General features: G+C 38.1%; 1 protein-coding gene and 1 long non-coding RNA gene across 8 annotated transcripts in view; one reads left to right on the top strand and one right to left on the bottom strand.

Moving 5' to 3' along the window:
• LOC110598617 (uncharacterized) overlaps window positions 1-305 on the bottom strand; it is a 67,664-nt gene extending 67,359 nt beyond the window's left edge. For all 7 annotated transcript variants that reach the window (XR_013439650.1, XR_013439649.1, XR_013439651.1 and 4 more), the window contains exon 1: window positions 26-305. This is a non-coding gene — a long non-coding RNA (uncharacterized LOC110598617). The remainder of the gene's footprint in view (window positions 1-25) is intronic.
• A 35-nt stretch (window positions 306-340) lies between these two features.
• Window positions 341-19,225, top strand: Eif2s2 (eukaryotic translation initiation factor 2 subunit beta). The gene is made up of 9 exons (XM_005329917.4): window positions 341-496; window positions 5,682-5,859; window positions 7,454-7,557; window positions 11,276-11,411; window positions 11,892-11,992; window positions 13,320-13,468; window positions 15,681-15,737; window positions 17,999-18,084; window positions 18,760-19,225. Exons 1-9 carry the CDS (start codon window positions 482-484, stop codon window positions 18,933-18,935), a joined length of 1,002 nt encoding a protein of 333 aa, XP_005329974.1. The 5' UTR covers window positions 341-481; the 3' UTR covers window positions 18,936-19,225.
• The last annotated feature ends 838 nt before the right edge of the window (window positions 19,226-20,063 follow it).

Below are 20,063 nucleotides of genomic sequence, written 5' to 3'. Positions count from 1 at the left end.
GGGTTCATATTACTGTCTCACCTACCTGCCTATCTCAGGAGAAATGGCCCCCAATTCACTCTACAAGCAGACTAGCATAGCTCTACGAGCAATACCGAACTCTCCGAAAGGCTCAGGCAATAGTCACAACAAGAAACCGAATCTCTAGGCTGGGATCGCTCAGACTCCGCGCACCGATTGCAGGGCGGCTGCCTCTTCCAGGAGAACTACAAGTCCCGGCATGCCCGCGCCGCAGCGTCCCCTGGTTACTCGCGCCACATGAAGCGCTCTGGGTGGGCTCTTCCGCGCGCCTGCGCCTCAGCAAGCTCTGCGCAGGCGCACTTCCAACGTTTGGGAGGAGGGCGGGGTGTCGTTCCCTTTCGCTGATGCAAGAGCCTAGTGCGGTGCTGGGAGAGGTGTCGGTAGGAGCAGCGCTGCCGGCGAGGCCAGGGGCTGACCCGTCTGACTTCTCGTTCGTGCCGAGCCCACTCGAACCGCAGCCATGTCCGGGGACGAGGTGAGGGCCTGAGCCCGGTGCTAGGGCTAAGGACTAAGGCAGGAAGCCTTACCCACCCAGTGGGGGAAACCGGGCCTGCGGCCTAGCGGCCGGCCGCCGCCATGTGGGGCACCCGGGCCTAGGCAGCCCGGAGCAGTGGGGCCGGCGAGAAATTCTGGATCCGCATGCTTGGCCGCTCCCGGCTCTCCTCAGAGCTACAGCGCCGGGGCCGGCTTCTTCCTGGGGTCGGCGTTCCAGGAGTGGAGAGCACGCGTTGGGGCGCCGGTCCTGAAGGGACTGATGCCCCGACTGAACGAGATTGGGGCTGGCGACTCCTGCATTCGTTTCCGCTGGACACTGATCAGCTCGCCTCTCTGGGCGCCCCGAGGAGCCTCCCTCGGTTCCGGTGGAACACTCTAGTTAAAAAGTTTGTAGTCTAGTTTTTCCAGGCAGGTATCCTGCCCTTGTTTTCCTCTCGAGCATTATTCTTAAAAAGACGAGGGGGTAAGGAAGTTAGGACTCGAGGAAAAGACCCTTCGGCTTCAAAAAGTGAGCAGCCTTCTCGGAAAGTTTCCGGGCGGGTGTCCCCGAGCTTCCTTTTACAGGGCTCACAGCGACCTGAGCGAGAAGTCCAGGCTGCGAAGCTGACTGAGCCCCGTTCTCCAGTCGTGCTTGGATCCCAAATCCCCATCCCACCCCCGCTATTTATGCTAGTTCATGTAAAATCAAATGACTTAAAATGTAATTGGTGTTAAAAGAGCTCTCACTCGGTATTGCTGAACACAGGAGGTAGAGTGCCCCCACCAAAACTACACCCCAAGTCAAAAAAAAAAAAGTATGAAGAATTTGTAGTTTTTTCGGTCTAGAGGGCCTTGGAAGGGATGATGAGGAAGAATTCGAGGTTCTCTAAACTAGTGTTGGCTTTTGAGTAGACCCTGAACGATGCTTAGAATTTTCTCCAGCAGTGGGAAGACTTGATTTATTATAGGATAAGACAAATAGCAAGTAAGAGTGCTTACAGAGTGGAGTGTTCTCCAGTTTGGTTAGAGTTAAGCAATGAAGACTTGAAAAATAGGTAGTGGCTAGTTCATTGAGTACTTTCAAGTTAAGAAATTTGTAATTCTAGAGGGGACTTCGTTCTCATTTGGGTCTCAGGGTAACCCTGTAAAATTGGTCCTATTCTGCCCATTTTACAGATGAAAAACCGAGGTTCACAGTTGTATAATGTCTACTGATCAGATTCTCAGCGCCCGAGCCAGGAGTAGAATTCCAAAATGCTGCTTTCATCTAGATGATAGGAATCAGGCTTAGAGAAACAGTCTGAAGGATTCAAGTAGATGGTTCTGGCTTGGAGGTCATGGTAAACATGGCTCTCATTTACTGTATTCCTGAGAGGTAGTGTTTCACACTTATTTTATTTCTTCTGCTTTTTCAGATTTTCATAATGTTTAGCAACTGTAGTACTTATGTAGAGCAATGTGCTGTGGGGAATTCTGGGTATGGTTTCAGTGATAAAGTACTCATACTGTCATAAGGGATATAGCTGTAATGCAAAGTAGAAGAGATATAATAGTTATAATAGTAAGACAGCTGTAATAAAAGGTAGAAATTGTCATAAGAAGATATAGGGCCATCAACATAATTTGGGAGTGCTGGTAGGATCATTTTTGTAATAGAATCAGGGTTTTTTTTAATATTTAATTTTTAGTTTTAGGTGGACACAACATCTTTATTTTTATTTTATGTGGTGCTGAGAATCAAACCCAGTGCCTCACGCATACTAGGCAAGCGCGCTACCACTTGAGGCACATCCCCAGCCCAAGATCAGGTTTTTTGAAAGAAGGGGAATTTGAATACATAACTGAAGGATGAACGAGATTTTGTTCAGCATAGGTAGCAGAATCGGTATTCCAGCAGTGGACTTTGGAAGCTAATAGAGTATATGCAGCTTGGCCCTTCCTAGACTTACCAGTACTACTTCATTTTATAGATAGGAGAGTAGGCCCAAGGAGGTTAACTTGCCTTAGGTCATGCACCAAGTTAGTGGGACTAGAACCTAGAACCTTTGTCAGGTGGAAGTTAACTGGTAAAGAGGGGTCTGAAGAATGGGGAGTAGGTTCTGGTTCATGTAGTGTTATTGACAAGATAATTATTAGAAAAGTCCTTTCTGACCGCTTTACAGACTTGTGAGGACCAAATGAAAACGTGCACTTGGAAATGACTTATAAACTATCAGTAACTTTCTATAGTTTCTTTTTACTTTAAATGGCTCATTGAAATATAATTGCCATAAACGGCACATGTTACTTTTTAAACCTTGTAATTAAGCCAAAAAGATCACCAAAACATGATCCTTTTTAACCTAGTGGAACTATGAAAAAGCAATAACCTAGAAATGTGTTACTTGATAAGGAAAAAAAAATCCCCTAATTTGCAGGCACTCAGAATTTTTTACATCTTTTTTTTGGTACCAGGGATTGGACCCAGGGGTACTTAACCAGTGAACCACATCCCCAGCCCTTTTTATTTTGAGACAGGAACTTGCTGAGTTGCTTAGAACCTCACTAAATTGCTGAGGCTGGCTTTCAACTTGGAATCCTCCTGCCTCAGCCTCCCAGATTGCTGGGATTACAGGGGTGCACTGCCACGCCCAGCATAGAGTTTTTTGTTTTTAAGCACTGTTAATGTCTTCTTAGACTTGCTTAATACTAGACACTAGTCACAAGGTGTCAGAACATTGAGTTTTCACAATATGGTAAGGTGTTTTTCCAAAAGAAGTTTTAAATTAAAAGAAAAAAAGTTTCTGATTAAAAATAGAATGTGTGTTATGTAAATGAAGTTTATAAAACAGAAGAATACAAGAAATAAAAATTTCCCAGAATCCTGTCACCTGGTGATGAAAAATGCTGTTAGCATTTCAGCCCTGAAAGGAATTTCAGATAACACCTTTCTTTGCAAGTTCTTTTGAGAATATACATGCCTTCTGGGTGTAGTATGGACAAAAAAAGTTGATTTCTTTTTAAGTTATGCTGGAGACAATTTGATGAAGCACTACAGGCTGTAATCAGGGTAATTTTAGCTGGTATTCTCTTTTCTTGCCTTCTCCAACCCAACAAAGATAAGTTGAAAATGGAAGTTTTATGCTTTTGAAGGCTTCATTGTAGTAACTATTTGCTTCTCAAACCCAAACTAGCCTCATAAACAAAATCTTTGGAATGTAATCAATAATTTGAAAGTCAGATATAAAAGTCTTAAACCATGATCTTAGTCAAAACTGACATGGCCTTATGTTTTGGTGAGTCCCGCTTTGGTTGCTACTTCAGAATCCCTGGTTTCCTTATTTGTAAGCTACTTGCAGGGTTGTGTGAATGAAATGAGGCATTGAGTATTTTAAGTACGTAAGTATTAAGTATCCAGAGGTAGTAATTGAGATGTTAATTATTTCAGCATATGATTCCCAAATGTTTATTACCTTTGATAGGGCCATAGTCTGTTTACCTGTAGACCTAAATAAGAATTTTTTCCTGGGCTAAGAAGGCTGCTGGGAGGTTTCAGGATCCCTTGTATCTTTTGTCTGGCTTGCTGAATAATAATAATTAAAAGCAGTTAATATTCCAGGGAACCTGAAGCATGAAAAAAAATTGCAATGAATGGATTATAAACTTTGCCAAAACCAGATTTATAGTGCCTGGAGTGCTGTCTGTCCTTTTGCCAAGTCTCCCTATTTCAAGAATGATGATGAACTGTACCTACCCCTGTACAGATTGCAGTATTCCATGTAGGATGACCCAAGGCCCACTATAGGTCAATAGTAGGGGATTCCTTTTCCTGACTCATCTATCCTGGAAAGAATGCTTCTTTAAGTTTCTCAGTTAATGTTCTTCCAACTGACTGCATTTCAGAATTACTCATTTATACAGTTGGATTCAAGAGAATAATTTTGAAATGTTACTATAAAAATTTCCATAATGCCTTGAATATATTTCTCTACTAGATGAGGACAATAGCTACCCTACCTTATTATAGACTATAGCTTAGTTTCCTTAATGTGCTTGGGACATAAAAAGAAAATTAAATTAATTATAATCAGTTTGGGGAAGTTTTGAGAGCTTCATGATACATCTGGCAAATTAGATCACCTAAGTTGAGAGTGTTTCAGTGATAGGAATCATATACCATGTTTTGTGAACTGTAAAGCATTATATAAATTATAATGTAAGGGCTTTATGTTTGCTTATTTGATGCTTGCAGTAACCTTGTCAGGTTTGGTTTTAGTTCAGCTTATCTCCATTTTACACATGAGGCATGAGGTGACACAGGTGTGAGCCAGAGTCTGGATTTAAATCCAGGCAGTTGTGCTCCAGATCTGTGTTTCTGATCACTATACAGTCTACAACACAGCAGATCAGTGGGCAAAGATTGGTAAGGAGCTCAGGGGAAAAAATACTTGGATTTGAATCTAATTCTGTTTGACTTAAAGACTTTGCTCTTTCTGCTCTGTCAGGTGCCTACCCTGTATGTGTAAACTATTACCATCTAAAATAACTTTTCAGGTAATCAGTGCAGTCTACAAGTTAGAAATTACTTTTCTACTTACTGTATAGTGAACATTTAGATAAAAATAATATAAGCAAATTTTTCGTATTCCACAAACAAAAAGCAGTGTAAAAACTTCTAAGGAAATTTCTCAGAGATTTACTGATTTGCTGATGGATTTTCTTAAAATTTAAGGTTTGTCTGGACTTCAGAATAAATTTTTTAAAAAATCAAGATCTAGTCTCCACATATAGCCACTCCAGGTTATCAACAAAAGATGTTCTAAACTTTCCAAGGTTTTCTCATTTATGAATGAGGGACATCTAACCATAGCTTATTGCTAAAGTTCCTTCCCTTAATTCCATGATTCATTCAGGATGTCCAAATTTGCTTATGAAATTAAAAGTGAAGTTCCTTTATCTTATGATAGATACCTTACAGATTGAAAGGCATGTGCACATGTTTCAGACACTCCCTCTCCCTGCACTCCATATTTAGTAGTACAAGGAAGGTTGGATGGACAGTTTTATTTTTTCCTATCTTATACCTTTAAGAGTTTGCCTTTTTTTTTTTGTTTGTTTGTGTTTTTAAGAGTTTGCCTTTTGAGGATAAAGCATCATTAAGAAATAATCACTTGGTCTCTTTTTCTTCTTTATTGTTTTTTAAACAGATGATTTTTGATCCTACAATGAGTAAGAAGAAAAAGAAGAAGAAGAAGCCCTTTATGTTAGATGAGGAAGGGGATGCCCAGACAGAAGAAACCCAGCCCTCTGAAACAAAAGAAGTGGAACCAGAACCAACTGAGGATAAAGATGTAGAAGCTGATGAAGAAGACAGTAGGAAAAAAGGTAAGTGGTTGATGTCAGAGTCACTATTGTGCTGGGAGCCCAGGTTCCTTTTATGGTTTAGATTTTGTGTATGTAGTGACCTCCTAGCCTGATAAGGCTTTTCCATTAAAGTTAAGGCCATTAGTAGTCTGTTCATTGAGCCTTACCAGATACATGATGGGTTTGTTGCAGGAAATTCCCACTGAATTCACAAGTGCAAAAATGATGACACTTCATCCTTCTGGAGCTGGTTTTCCAGATTTAATGGGATTGTATTTGAGTATGAGCAGAAAGGAATAGAATCAAGGTTAGGTGTTTTTTGAAATTTTTTTTAATAATTTTTTTTTCAGTTGTAGATGGACACAGTAACTTTACTTATAATTTATATGTGGTGCTGAGTATCAAACCCAGTGCCTCACACATGCAAGGCGAGTGCTCTACCATGGAGCCACAACCCCAGCCCCCCATAGGCTGTTTTTTTATTAGCAAATCTGGAAATGCATATAAAATATTAGTCTGAAATGTTTGGGGTTAAGTACTAGCTTTATTTTTTCACTCATGTTAGTACTCTAACATAGAAACAATTTGACTATTAGAAATAAATGATTCAGTAAATATAGTTTGTATCAAATATAAGATTGCTGGAGTAGAGGGAACTGATAATCATTGAGCAAACACCTTGTGCTGTCTTGTACATGTTTGAAACCAACTTTAGAAAGTAAATCATTTCTGTTTTAATAAGATAAAATGAATTCATAAATAGTTCCTTGCAAAACTTTGTAGTAGAGGGATGCTAAATACACAAAATGGCAGAGCAAATAGAAGACTTTCTGAACAGAACCTATTCTTGCTCATTAACGACAGTTTCATCAATATTCATATTTGTTGTACAGCCTTATTTTAATTAAATGTGAAGTAATTTATATAAGACCTTTCGATGATTGATTAGTTCAATAAAATGTTGAGGTAGGCACTGGGATTTAGTTGAACAAGGTTTATCCTCTTAGTATCTAGAAGGGAGACAGGTAAAGCAAGCTTGTAGTAATTACCTCAGTATGCCCAAGTATCCTGAGAATACCTAACCCAGTTACAGGCTTAGAGAAGACTTCTTGGTAGAAGTAGCTCCTAATCAAGGTGGTGAGATGGAACAAATTGCTATATGAGAGGGCTCATGGGAATGCTTGAAGGTGAGAGTACACATACATTGCACTAGGAATTAGAAGAAGTTCTGTAGGCCTGGAACAGGGGTTGAGGTGTGGAAGGTGGGATACAGGGCTAGGTAGAAGTGAAGAAATAAAGGTGAAGGGTCTTAGAAGTTGTGTGAGAGCTGTGACTTTGTTTTGGAAACAAGAATGATATGGTCAGAGATTACTAAATAAATATTCTTAAAATGTCCCCTAACCAGATTCTTTGCTAGAAAGCTTGGAGTTGACCTGTCATTGTGCTTTTTAGTACCACAACCTTTACTTTTGTGGAAGGTCTACTGTACTAATTAATCTATCTGATCTCTCTTTTCTGGTGACTTAGTTAATAGTTGGAATGTGTAACTCTTAATTTGATGCTTTGCCTTCTGCTAGCTGTTAATAATTGATAATCCTCAATCTGTCTTTTATAGATGCTTCCGATGATCTAGATGATTTGAACTTCTTTAATCAAAAGAAAAAGAAGAAAAAAACAAAAAAGATATTTGATATTGATGAAGCTGAAGAAGGTGTAAAGGTAGTATTGCTTTCTTGTTGAAGGTAAAATTTGACCTCTTGAAAGGTTGCTAAATGGCTGTTTCTTACCCATTGTCTTATCTCTTAGCAGCTTTGCTTTATAGTTGTTAAGCACTTAATCACCACTGTTAAGGTCATTTTCTTGTATCTCTGACTTTTTTTGGGGGGGTGGGGGGTACTAGGGATTTTAACCCAGGGGCACTTGACCACTGTGCTATATTCCTAGGCAGGTTTTTTTTTTTTTTTTTTTAACTTTAAGACAGGCTCTCACTAAGTTCCTTAGAGCTGTGCTAAGTTGCTGAGCAGTCCTCGAACTGCCTCAACCTTCCAAGTTACTAGAATTACAGGTGTACACCACTGTACCTGGCATGACTACATATTTTAAAGATTATTATTCTAGGAATGTAAATTTAGGTCTTAATATTATATTGTGTACCATTGAGATGATCATGAAGTGTCCCTGTCTTTAACCATACTGAGATTGTTTGGATGAAGAGAGATTTATCTAAGTGAGAAATCTTATGGAGCATATATTCCTGTGGGTTTTTTTTAAACTTTTGGTAGCAGTAAAGAATAGTTCCCAGTCTTAGTGTTTAGTAGCTGTTGATAGTGTATCCTGTAGGAAAACCAGAACATTCAGGCTACTTCTGTGGAATTCTTTGATTTTGTAGAGACTTTAGACCTCATGATTGTCTTGCCACTACTGAATTGGTTTCTAGTTCAAATACATGAAAAATTTTTTGAACAGGAATCAGATACATAGGTGGGTAGGTAGGTGAATAAAAGGGTGGATAAATGAGGAAAGAACTGAAAGTCTGTTCTTTCTCTCCCTAGAACTACTACTTTAAAGAACTTTTAGAGAAATCACTTTAGCAGAGCCCACACATCTATTTTATACACCCCAGCATATAGCAGTTTTAGTGTGTGTGTGTATGTGTGTGTGTATTCACAGAGAGAAGAGTAAAAACACGTGTGCACATAAAGACACACCAAGAATCCCATTTTGTGCCTTCTACTGAAACTTTTCTTTAGTAAATAGTTAATTTGCTCAAATATAAGTAAATAATTTCACATGTATCGGATATTTCTATCATAATCCATTGAGTTTTGGAAGTAATGTCTTAATTTTGATGGCTGTTAATTAAGCAAATGCATATTAGTCTTTACAGTGAATCAGGCATTGTTGGTAGTAAGTTTTTTCTATTTTCAGACTCATTTAGTTCAGGATAATTTAGAATCCTTTAGTTCAGGGATAATTTAGAATCCTTTAGATTTTTACCTGGATTTGACTTTTTAATCTCCCTGTTTGGAGAGTCTCATTTCCTCCTATTACTGCAGAGGAATTGAGAAAGAGAAATGCTCATATTGTACTGAACAAATTTGGTTTTAATATCCTGATAACAAGATGAAACATCAGAGATGTGACACAGAAATTAACAAAGTTTTGTTAGTTGATTCATTTTTTTCTCTCATGTTCTGTATGGATTATATTTTGTTATTCACGTCAATAATGTGTCCAACTTTAATAAAAATTGGGTCATCACAGATGGAAGGGCAAAACACTTCATAGGCTGTTAAAGCAGTTTATTTGAGTCATGAAATGCCCTTGGGACATGAGTGGGCATATTTGTTACTTCTAGTAGCTTTTGTCCTCAAGAGTCACTAATAAGCTCCACTTGTAAGTGCTTGAATACATTTTTTTTCTCTGTTATTGAAGTCATAACCTTAGGAAGATGTTACAGGTATCCTGGTCACGAAGCAAGAAAGGCATGGATAGCGATCTTGAAGCTGAAACGTTTTTGAGGTCATGGGTTATGCTCCCACCTGAATTTTCTGACCATTCCAGGACTTTTGAACCACCTGAAAAACAATTTTTGCTTGTGTCTGCCTCTTACTGTTTCTTGGCCTTAGTTTAGAGGTAGATCTAATTATTAGGATTAAGTCAATAGGAGCATAGGACTAAAAGCTAGCCAGTATGTGCTAATTTATATTCAAATTTCTACATTTCTCATTTACTGTCATCTTAGAGACTATAGATCAATATCTAGTTTCCTGTTTTAATATACCTAGCTAATACAATGGGTTGATTAGTGACAGTGTGTGACACCAGATTACAGAACTGGATTTGGGATCCCAGGTCTGAATTTTGTTTACTCATCTCTTCCAACTTTTCTGCTGATAAGGTTTCTGAAATTATCATAGCATTGTCATAGTTCAGAGTATAGGTACACAAAAAATAGAATTGTGGCTAATGTTGACAGTATACTTGGAATAGGAGTTGGGTAAGCTGGTGAGAAGAGGAAGTAATTAAAAGGCTGGAGACTGAGGTAGGCCCTTTTTTTTTTTCTTCTGAGGTGTTTATGATTCATCACTAACATGCCCTATTTAACATCCATACCTATAGCAACTAATCTTGGTCAAGCTGTACCTTGTCTGCATCCATTCATCATATGATCCTAATTCCCTGTGTGGGGAGTCTATCTTTCCCTCTTTCATGATGTCATCTATAGAAATGCTGATAAGGATTTCACCAGCCTGTTGCCAAGCTGAAGTGGTATAATAAAAGAGATATTTGTCTTTTTGGCTCCTGCCATAAGACTCCTAAAACTGTTAGCAGTCTTCAAAATGATAAATATCTTTCGTATGCTAATGAGAAGACTGTTGACTAGGTGGCCCCTAGATAGCTTGAGATAGGGGCTGGTCATCAGGCAGATCAAGCCATGATTAGAGGATTAGAACTTTCCTTGACCCCTGCCACTTCTGAGGATGGAAGGTCTAGAGATTGTGTTCTTTTGGCTTGCCAGTGGCCATTGATTTAGTAAATCACACATTGTTAATGAAACTAAGTAATGGAGTTCAGAGAACTTCCAGGTTGGTGACCTCATTAAAGTGCTGGGAGGGTGGCATGCCTAGAGACATGCCTTCCTTGACACCTGCCATGTTCCTATCTCCCCATATTTTGTCCCTATGGATTGCTTCCCTTTGGCTATTTTTTTTTTTAAATTGTATCCCTTGTAATAAAACTGGTGAATAAAGCACTTTTTTTGAGTTCTGTGAGTCATTTTAGCAAATGATTGAATTTAGGGCGGGCATTGTGGGAACCTCTGAATTTGTAGACAAGTCAGTGTGGGTAACTTTGGGAACCTGATACTTGTTACTAGCATCTGAAGTGAGAATCAATAAACTATGAAACTGAGCCTTTAAACCTTTGGAGTCTGACAGTAACTCCAGATAGTATCAAAATTTAATTGGAGGATGTCTAGTTGATATTAGAGAATTGTTGTGGAAAAAAATCACGTATTTGGTTTCAGCAGGAGAATTACCCACTAACTGCATCATATTCAGTCAGAAACTTATTTAAAATACTCCTCAGTCCTTTTCCACGAAAGATTGTCAGAAGATTAAAGAATTTTCTTTAATCTTTTATCAGAACCAGATGGTTCTGATAGTAGCCTGTTTTGGAAATATGAATAATAAGATCCCAAGCCTAAAGAATAAAAAAGAGGAGGGAAAAGATCCCACAAAAGTATTTTGAGAAATTTATGGTTTTAATGATAATTCCTGAGCCAGTTTTTCCCACTTGTGAGAGGAATTTCTTATCTGTAACTTTAGCTTTGAATATTTGATTGTTTTTGCTCTAAAATGATGGTAGGCCACTGTCTTTTTAATTAAAAACTGTTGCTCTAGTATCAAAATTGAGACTTTTCTCAATGTCTTAGGATCTCAAGATTGAAAGTGATGTTCAAGAGCCAGGTGAACCAGAGGATGATCTTGATATTATGCTTGGCAATAAAAAGAAGAAAAAGAAGAATGTCAAGTTCCCAGATGAGGATGAAATATTAGAGAAAGATGAAGGTAATATTGGGGACTCAACATGTTCTCTTCTAGGCTTGACGCTTGGCTCTTCATCTCCTTGATTGGGGCTAGGGGACTTCTTTTAAAGTTCAGTTTTATCAGTTTTTAAATACTATAGAGTTTTTAGAGAACTTTTCATATAGTCATCAGATGGGTTTTTATGGATGTGGAAGTTTCTTAAATGCTTTCAAAGTTAAACTCTTTTCCTTCTAATTATTTATAGCTAGCAATTATTCTAGCAATTATTTCGTTGTATTAAGTCAAGAAACATTTCACCATATATATATTAAAGGTCTTATGCATTTCATAACATCCTTGCCATTAAGGGATAGGGGATTGTTTGTGATCCTTGGTCTCTTTATGCTTACGGCTGTCATGAATGCCTTAGTGAAAGGGACCACAAATGTCTTTGAAGCCCCCTCCCCCTCTGTTGGTATAATAGAATCCACCCCGATTCTTAACAATCTTTGTTATCTGTAGCTGTAGAAGATGAAGATAGCAAAAAAGATGATGGGATCTCATTCAGTAACCAGACAGGTCCTGCTTGGGCAGGCTCAGAAAGAGACTACACCTATGAGGAGGTAAGACAAATTCTCTTACAAGAAGGGGCTAAGCTGTTCACTAGAATTTAAAAACAAGATAGCTGGTCACAGTGGTGCACACCTATAATCCCAGTAACTTGGGAAGCTGAAGCAGGAAGATCACAAGTTCGAGTCCACATAAATTTATTTAAAATACTCCTCAGTATTTTAAGTAATTTGCAAAAGAAAAAGATACTGTCTCAAAAATAAAAGTAAAAAGTGCTGAGGATGTGGTTTAGTGGTAGAGTGCCCAGATTCAATCCACCAAACCGTGCACACAAAGAAAAACAAGGTAAATGTTCCTCGAATTGGAAGGGCCCTTGAGATACAGGTTGATGGTAAAACAGAGGCAGAGAGGTCACAGCCAGTTCATAGCATTTTCTGATGCCTACCTGTGGGCAGCCTGCCTAGAATGTGACAGTCATTGTAATACTCACTATTCCCATCTGTGTTCAGGGACTTCTGAGGTATGGAGCCTGGGGATTAGAGTGGCATTGGTGACAGAATGACTAATTTGGAACCAGGGTAGTCTGGAGTTTCTTGAATCTTCCACAGATCATATACTTTTCTTTAAACATAACAGAATTAGTTGTGTGCGTTTACTTTGGACAAGAAAGAATCACTATCTGTAATGGAATCACTCACCATCTGTAGTGGGACATACAGATCCTGGTTGGTGATGTGTTCCTGCCTTCAGGGAGCTTCTAGAACATGTAGTGATGTTTGTGTATATTTAGTAAAAAGTAAAATACATCCATCTGTGACAATGTGGATGAACTTGGAGGAAATTATGCTCACTGAAATAGGTCAGATATAGAAAGATACATACTGCATGATCTCCCTTATATTTTTAAAAAATCAGACTCATAGAAATAATAGAAAGGTGGTTGGCAGGGTTGGAGGATGGGTGAAATGGAGAGGTGTTGGCAAAGGGGTAAATACCTTTAATTATAATAATGTCTAGAGATCTAATGTATAGCATGATGACTTTAGTTAATCATATTGTGATGTTAACTTGATTTTGCTAAGAATAGGTTCTAAGTGTTCTTACGTGGGTGAGTGGGAAGAAGAAAGGTAATGAGGTGATGGATATTTTAACTAACTTGACTAGGGTAATCATTTTACAATATATATATATATATATCAGATCATCACATTGTATACCATAAGTATGTACAGTTTTATTTATCAGTTATAGCTCAATAAATAAAGGGTGCACACATAAGAAAAGTAAAGAAATATGCTCCATTAAAGCAGTGACTCAAATGTGAACTTTATACCCCTGCTATTACTAAGAATATGCCTGAATACCACTTTATCCCTATAGCTACTGAATCGAGTGTTCAACATCATGAGGGAAAAGAATCCAGATATGGTTGCTGGAGAAAAAAGAAAGTTTGTTATGAAACCTCCACAAGTTGTCCGAGTAGGAACCAAGAAAACTTCTTTTGTCAACTTTACAGATATCTGTAAACTGTAAGTTGGTTAATGGAGACCCTCCATCCAAATACCAGATTTTCAGTGAATTTTTCAGGATGTTAAATATCCTTATTTCGGGTTTTATTGCAGGTAAAAAATAAAATGCACAGGTGTAGGGATTAGGTTGAGGGGGATCACAATGTAGGTCTGTCAAGTTTCAAATCATAGGTTTCGGGCTCATTTTGTGGTGATGATAAAAGAAGTCAATTCATACTAGTCTATGAGAATGGTCCTAAACAGATGGAATGAGGAGTGAGGGGCCTGAATGTAGTTCTCAGACAGGAGTCTAGGGAGATAAAAAGTCAGATGGGGCTGGGCCTATCAAGCCAATAGTGAGCTCTGAAAAGTGGCTCAATATGATATGCCTCTTCCTTGGATGGTCTTTGCCAGAATGAAATTTCTACTTTCTTATTACCATCACATTCTATGCCAGTGTCACAGGTGACATTTGGGCCTTGTTTTTCTCAGAGCTCCTCAGCAATGCCTTTCATTGTTCTTAACCTACATAAGAGAGATACATGCTTGCTGCAGTAAAAAGATAACCACTTGTTTTCATTACTTACAGGCATTACTTTTTAGATTTCTTTGTTAAAACAACAGTACTATATACTTATTAGAAAATAAAGACACCCTAAAGAAAATGAAAACTCATTCAAAGTTCACCATTGAGATGGATGACCACAGTTTAATGCACATATCTTTAAATATATTGGTATCATACTGATTTTTAACCTGGCTTTTCCAGTAGTTTTAAAACTTTTGCTTATGTCATTAAATAGCATTCCTGTGTTTTAAATACCTTCACAAAATATTCTCATAGTTCTTAAGTTGAACATGGTTGCTCTCAGATTTATATTGTTGGAGAGAAAGCTTCAGGGAACAAAGATGTTCAGGGACATCTTTAGACATGTGTTTTTGCAGTAGTTCAGAACAGAGTCTTAGATCAAAACTTCCCAAAGTGGAATTCTGAATTTTAAAAAATGGATATTTTAATGGCAACCATTGGCAAATGCATTCCAGCAAGCTTTTAAGTATTTGTATTCCCACTAACAACATACAAGTTCATCTGTTTTATTGTATTTTCACCAACTCTCACCTATTACATTTTGGGAAAATATTTCCTTACGTGTCTGCTTATTAAAACACATTTAAATGATGCCAAGTGTATAGATTTAAAAAGTGAAAATAGTGAGTGGCATTGCTCTGCCTGTTATCTGTGTACTTTAGGAAAAAAAAAAGAGACCTATCTTGTTCTAAAAGCAGGGTGGTACACCATTGAATAAATGTATCATATACACATTTATGATACAAATATTTCATATTGGTTTGTTTTTGTGCTATTATGCTACCCTGACATGCCTACATGTATATATAGTTTCTTTTTATTTTTATTTTTAAAGAACAGCTTCAAACAAGAAACAGGAATTGGCATAACAAACATCTAAATAGCCATCACCTAGGTTTAGTATATTTTAATCTTTTGATACATTTGCTTCAGATGTTTTGCTTGTTGTTGTTGTTGTAGATGGATACAATATCTTTATTTTTATGTGGTGCTGAGAATCAAACCCAGTGTCTCACACATGTGAGGTAGGTGCACTACCACTGAGCTACAGCCCCAGCCCTTCTTTTTACTTCTTTAAAGAGAAGTTTTACAGCTGGGCATGGTGGGGCACACTTCTAATCCCTATGGCTCGGGAGGCTGAGACAGGAGGATTTCAAGTTCAGACCCAGCCTCAGCAACCGTGAGGTGCTGAGCAACTCATGAGAGAGACCCTGTCTCTAATAAGTACGGCTTTGGATGTGGCTCAGTGGTTGAGTGCCCTTGAGTTCGATCTTCAGTACCAATAAGTAAATAAACAAATAAATAAATAGTTTTACAATTAAGGCCTTTGTATCATTTTGATTCCTTTCTTCTTCCTTCCAAGAGGAAGATACTATCCTCAAAAGTTCTTGTTCCTATCCATGTTTTTCTATATGTATGTGTTCATAAATAGCATATATAATAGTGTTGTTATAAGTATTGAACTATTGAAAAAAGTCTTATCATATAGTATATATTTTTATTTCAAAGTTTAAATGAATTATGTCCTGAAATTCAGCTAAAAGCTGAGTAATAACAAATTGAAATACTGAACAGGATGGCTTTTTAGAAGTTTAGTTAGATTTCCATGAAAGCTACAGTTCATGTATTTGATTTTCTTTTTAGATTACATCGTCAGCCCAAACATCTCCTTGCATTTTTATTGGCAGAATTGGGTACAAGGTAAGAAACTGTATTCATATTTATGTACTACCAGACACTTTACAAGTTCTTAATATGCTCAGAAATAACATTTACCTGATATCCAGAACTTTTAGAGCAGTAGAAACTACTTCATTTCTATGGAAGAGCTTGGCTGGGGCTCAGTGGTAGCACACTTGCTTAGCATGTGTGAGGCACTGGATTCAATTCTTAACACCACATATAAATAAATAAATTAAATAAAGATCTATCAACAACTTAAAAAAAAAAAACAGGGTACAGAGTTGACTGGCTCATCTGATGAGGCCCACTGATGTACCAAACTGAAAGCACAAGTACTACCATGTTTAGACTTCCCTGTCACTAATTAGAACTCTCCGTCTTTTTTGTGGAGCACATATTAGATTTCAGAGGAACCCATTTCTTGAGTCAGAACTTTTTTTTCTAAATTGACAACAGGGTATTGGAGAAATAGTTTGTAAGGTAGGAGAAACCATTGAAGTAAGGATTTGAGTTCAGTGGCTACTTCAGGGAAGTAGATAAACCTTACAAACCCTACAATCAGTTGTATTGATTGTTGGGTTCATCTATTGAAGGCACTGAGCCAGTGCATCCCCATTCAGAGAGGCCAGGATCTCATGGAGCCCAGGCCAATGAGTTTAATTACTATAAGTTCAGGAAGCCAAATGTCCCTTTAAAATAGATAATGTAGACTTCATTTATAATAATGATGACGCATGTGGAGCACCTGTTGTGTGCAGTGCTTTTTGGTTACAATCTCAATCTTTACAATGTTTCTGTAAAGTAAAAAATAATACCAGTGCTCAGATTTGGAAACAGATTTAGTGAAATAGTGGTTCCTGTGGCTAGTTAGTGGCACAGTCAAGATGCAAACTCAGATCTTACTTGTTTCTGGAGCTTGAGTTCAAGGGCTTAATTGCCTGTGCCTTACTTAGAGATAAATAAGGTGTTTTGTGCTTTTACTCTAAAAACATCACAAGTGATAGATAAGCAAACTCTGTTATAGAATTGTAGTTTTTAAATAAATTCAATACAATCATTGTTTATTTTTAAGCAGAAAAAAAGTGTGACAGTGTTTTTTCTACTCAGAATAAATAGCATTTTTGTAGAAGTGAACTTGTGGTCATTGGGTTAAATATCTTAGGGTTTGAGAAAATACCATTTCTTTTAATAGTGCATGAAAAAAATATGCCTACATTGGAGTCACCATAGCCTAGAAATTAAGGATTATAGTTCATGGAGGGTGATATTAAACCCTTATAGTTAAAGAAGAATCACAGGAAATATTCTTGTAAAAGTCAGTTTTATGATAAGATAGAGAACAAATATAAACTTAACTCTTTAACTGAATTGTTATTTTATTGATTTGTAATTTTGGGAGGGAGAAGGGTACCAGGGATTGAACTCAGGGGCACTCAACCATTGAACCACTTCTCCATCCCTATTTTATTTAAAAGGCTGAGGCTGGCTTTGAACTCTTTATCCTCCTGCCTCAGCCACCAGAGCCATTGGGCAAGAACTTTAAAATATCAGTACCATTGACAGTTTGTGGCCTGCAATTTCAAGTATATTTTATTTATTTTTATTTTTTGTGTAATGAGATCCCACTATGTTGTCCAGGTTGACCCTGGACTCAAGTGATCCTCATCACTCACCCTCCTGAATAACTGAGATTACAGGTAGATACTACCACATACAACTTAGAATTTTAAAAAATACATATAATCCTTTTCATATTTTTATATTTATAGCTCACATTGCTTTGCATGTGCTGTGCATTCAGTAAAAGTTTGTTTTCCTTTATTTGATGAATGGGCTCATAAATGCAATTAATTCAGTTATTAATTAAAATTAGTTATGAATCTGATTGTTGTCCCTGCAGAGTAATTGGTTAAAATTAGATTTAATGTTAGGGAAGATAGGTAGGTCATCAGGCTTTGATGACTTGATTAAAAATAAAATTTAAGGGCTGGGGTTGTGGCTCAGAGGTAGAACACTCACCTACCATGTGTGAGGCACTGGGTTTGATCCTCAGCACCACATAAACATACGTACGTACGTACGTACGTGTGTGTGTGTGTGTGTGTGTGTGTGTGTTGCTGAGGATCAAACCCAGGACCTTGCATATGACAGGCAGGCAGGTGCTAAATCAACTGAGTTACATCCCTGAATATATTTTAAATTGATGAAATATAAAGATGTTAGAATTTGATTCTTTGAGGGAAAAATAAAAATAATAAAGCTATTTTTGTTTTTCATAGTGGATCTATAGATGGAAATAACCAACTTGTAATCAAAGGAAGATTTCAACAGAAACAAATAGAAAATGTCTTGAGAAGATATATAAGTAAGTGTGTAACTTAATTTTATTACATCTCTCTAATCTTCTCATCAGGCTGCTGTGTTTTGGGAGAGCCTTTTGTTTGTAATGAGCCTGGAAAAGCAGTCTTTTAAAAGACCAGCGGGGGAAATGATTGTAAAGAGAAAGTTGGACAGGGGCACAAGGGAAAAGGACTTGAATTTCCTGAGGCCCAGCTGATTGAGCCTGCTGGTTGATTCTGGAGCTGAAGGTGAAATCTGCCTACTATTCAGGCTAGGCCTGGCCTGCTTTTGTGACCTTACTAATCACTTATAATTGCTTTGGCATGCCTGTTTCCGTGTAGGAAGGTATGGGGTCTGTAGTGTAGACAGAAGCAAGAAGAGGCAGCTTCATCCTATCTCTTCAAACTCAGCTTCATCCTTTTTTGCTCCAGGATGAAGAATTTAGATTTTTATTTATTTTTTTAAAGAATCCCCCCATCACCCAACCCATGTTTTAGTGCCAGGACATTACAGAAGACAACTTGTGTTTTCTGATTGCTGCCTAAATAGCTGAAATTCAGTTAAGCTTCCCTGTCTGGGTGCACAATTAAATTGCAATCTAGGCTTATTGAGTCCAACGTAGATGCAATGTAAATGCAGAGGAGAGCAACCTCTGTTTTAGGGTGGCTACCAGTAATGCTATGTGTTGCTTTTCCTGCAGAGGAATATGTCACATGCCACACATGCCGATCACCGGACACCATCCTGCAGAAGGACACCCGGCTCTATTTCTTACAGTGTGAAACCTGTCATTCTCGATGCTCTGTTGCCAGTATCAAAACCGGCTTCCAGGCTGTCACGGGCAAGCGAGCACAGCTCCGTGCCAAAGCTAACTAATTTGCTAATCACCACTGATTTTGCAAAGTGTGTTGTGGAGATTTGGCTGGACAGGTTTACCATCAGAGTGGATATACCATTATATTAAAAACAAGATAGAAAAGCTGCCAAGTTCTTTGGTGATGGTTGGTTGATCTGAAATCCTTGCAGGATGCCGATGCTCAAGCTGTTGACATACTCATTGCCTACTTTAACAACTGTCAGACATGATGGGGTAAGGAGGTGCTTTTTTAAAATCGTTCATAGACTTCTGTAAAATGCAAGATAAATTAAAGTTATTATAACAGTGATTCTTTCAATTTGGTTTGTCCTTCAGTTTTCTCTTCTATAAAAAAATGTACTTGGTGAATTCAACAGAAACAAAACATTTTGTGCCTGGGCTCTGGTGAGCTCTCTGGATCTTTGTTCTGAGAAACTGGATGCTGGGAGGCACTTCATTCAGCTGGGAAGCCATTTTCCTTCTCAGCTTCTTTGGAGATACAAGGCTAACGTGACATGGCTTCCCATGAGAGGGTGGTTGGAGCATGAGATCTAGGACAAATACTGCTTATTTTCAATCTCCAGGGAATGACTGTAAAATTCAATTCTTTTCTTTATGTGAGGGTTGTTGCTGCTACCTCACTGCCAGGTCCTCCTCCAACTTTACCACATGAGGGAAATATAAGGTGCTAAGTACCCTCCCTCAGAATTTTCTTCCTTTATGGCCTATAAATCTTGTCTTGTAACTGGCACATTAGTTGGGTATCTGTGTTGGCAAGGAAGTGGTGTGGTATATGCAGTAGAGAACTCAGTTCTGAGTCTAAATGGTGGTGCTAGAGGAAGCTTCTCCCGTCCATCCCTCACTTAGTGTTCTGGGTCTCAAAACGGCCAACCACAAAAGCTTTTCTATTTTCTGTAATAAAGTAACTTTTAAATGGGACCATGAGAAATCAAGATATGCTGCTGCTGATGTGATGTTTCTGGGGTACCTCCAGTTCTGCCTCCTAAGGACTTAGCTCGAAGGGTTTCTCTGTTGATACACAGGGAGAAGGCTATCTCATGGGTCTCTGCTGTGATCTTCCTTGCCCCAATCTGCTAAGGATAAGGCATACACAGTACTCGATTTCTTATTGCCAGGCTATTCCTACT

Source organism: Ictidomys tridecemlineatus, chromosome 5, assembly GCF_052094955.1.
Source record: "Ictidomys tridecemlineatus isolate mIctTri1 chromosome 5, mIctTri1.hap1, whole genome shotgun sequence".
Lineage (NCBI taxonomy): Eukaryota > Metazoa > Chordata > Mammalia > Rodentia > Sciuridae > Ictidomys > Ictidomys tridecemlineatus.
The sequence above is the reverse complement of the archived record's forward strand: the minus strand, read 5'-3'. Positions and strand labels throughout refer to the sequence as shown.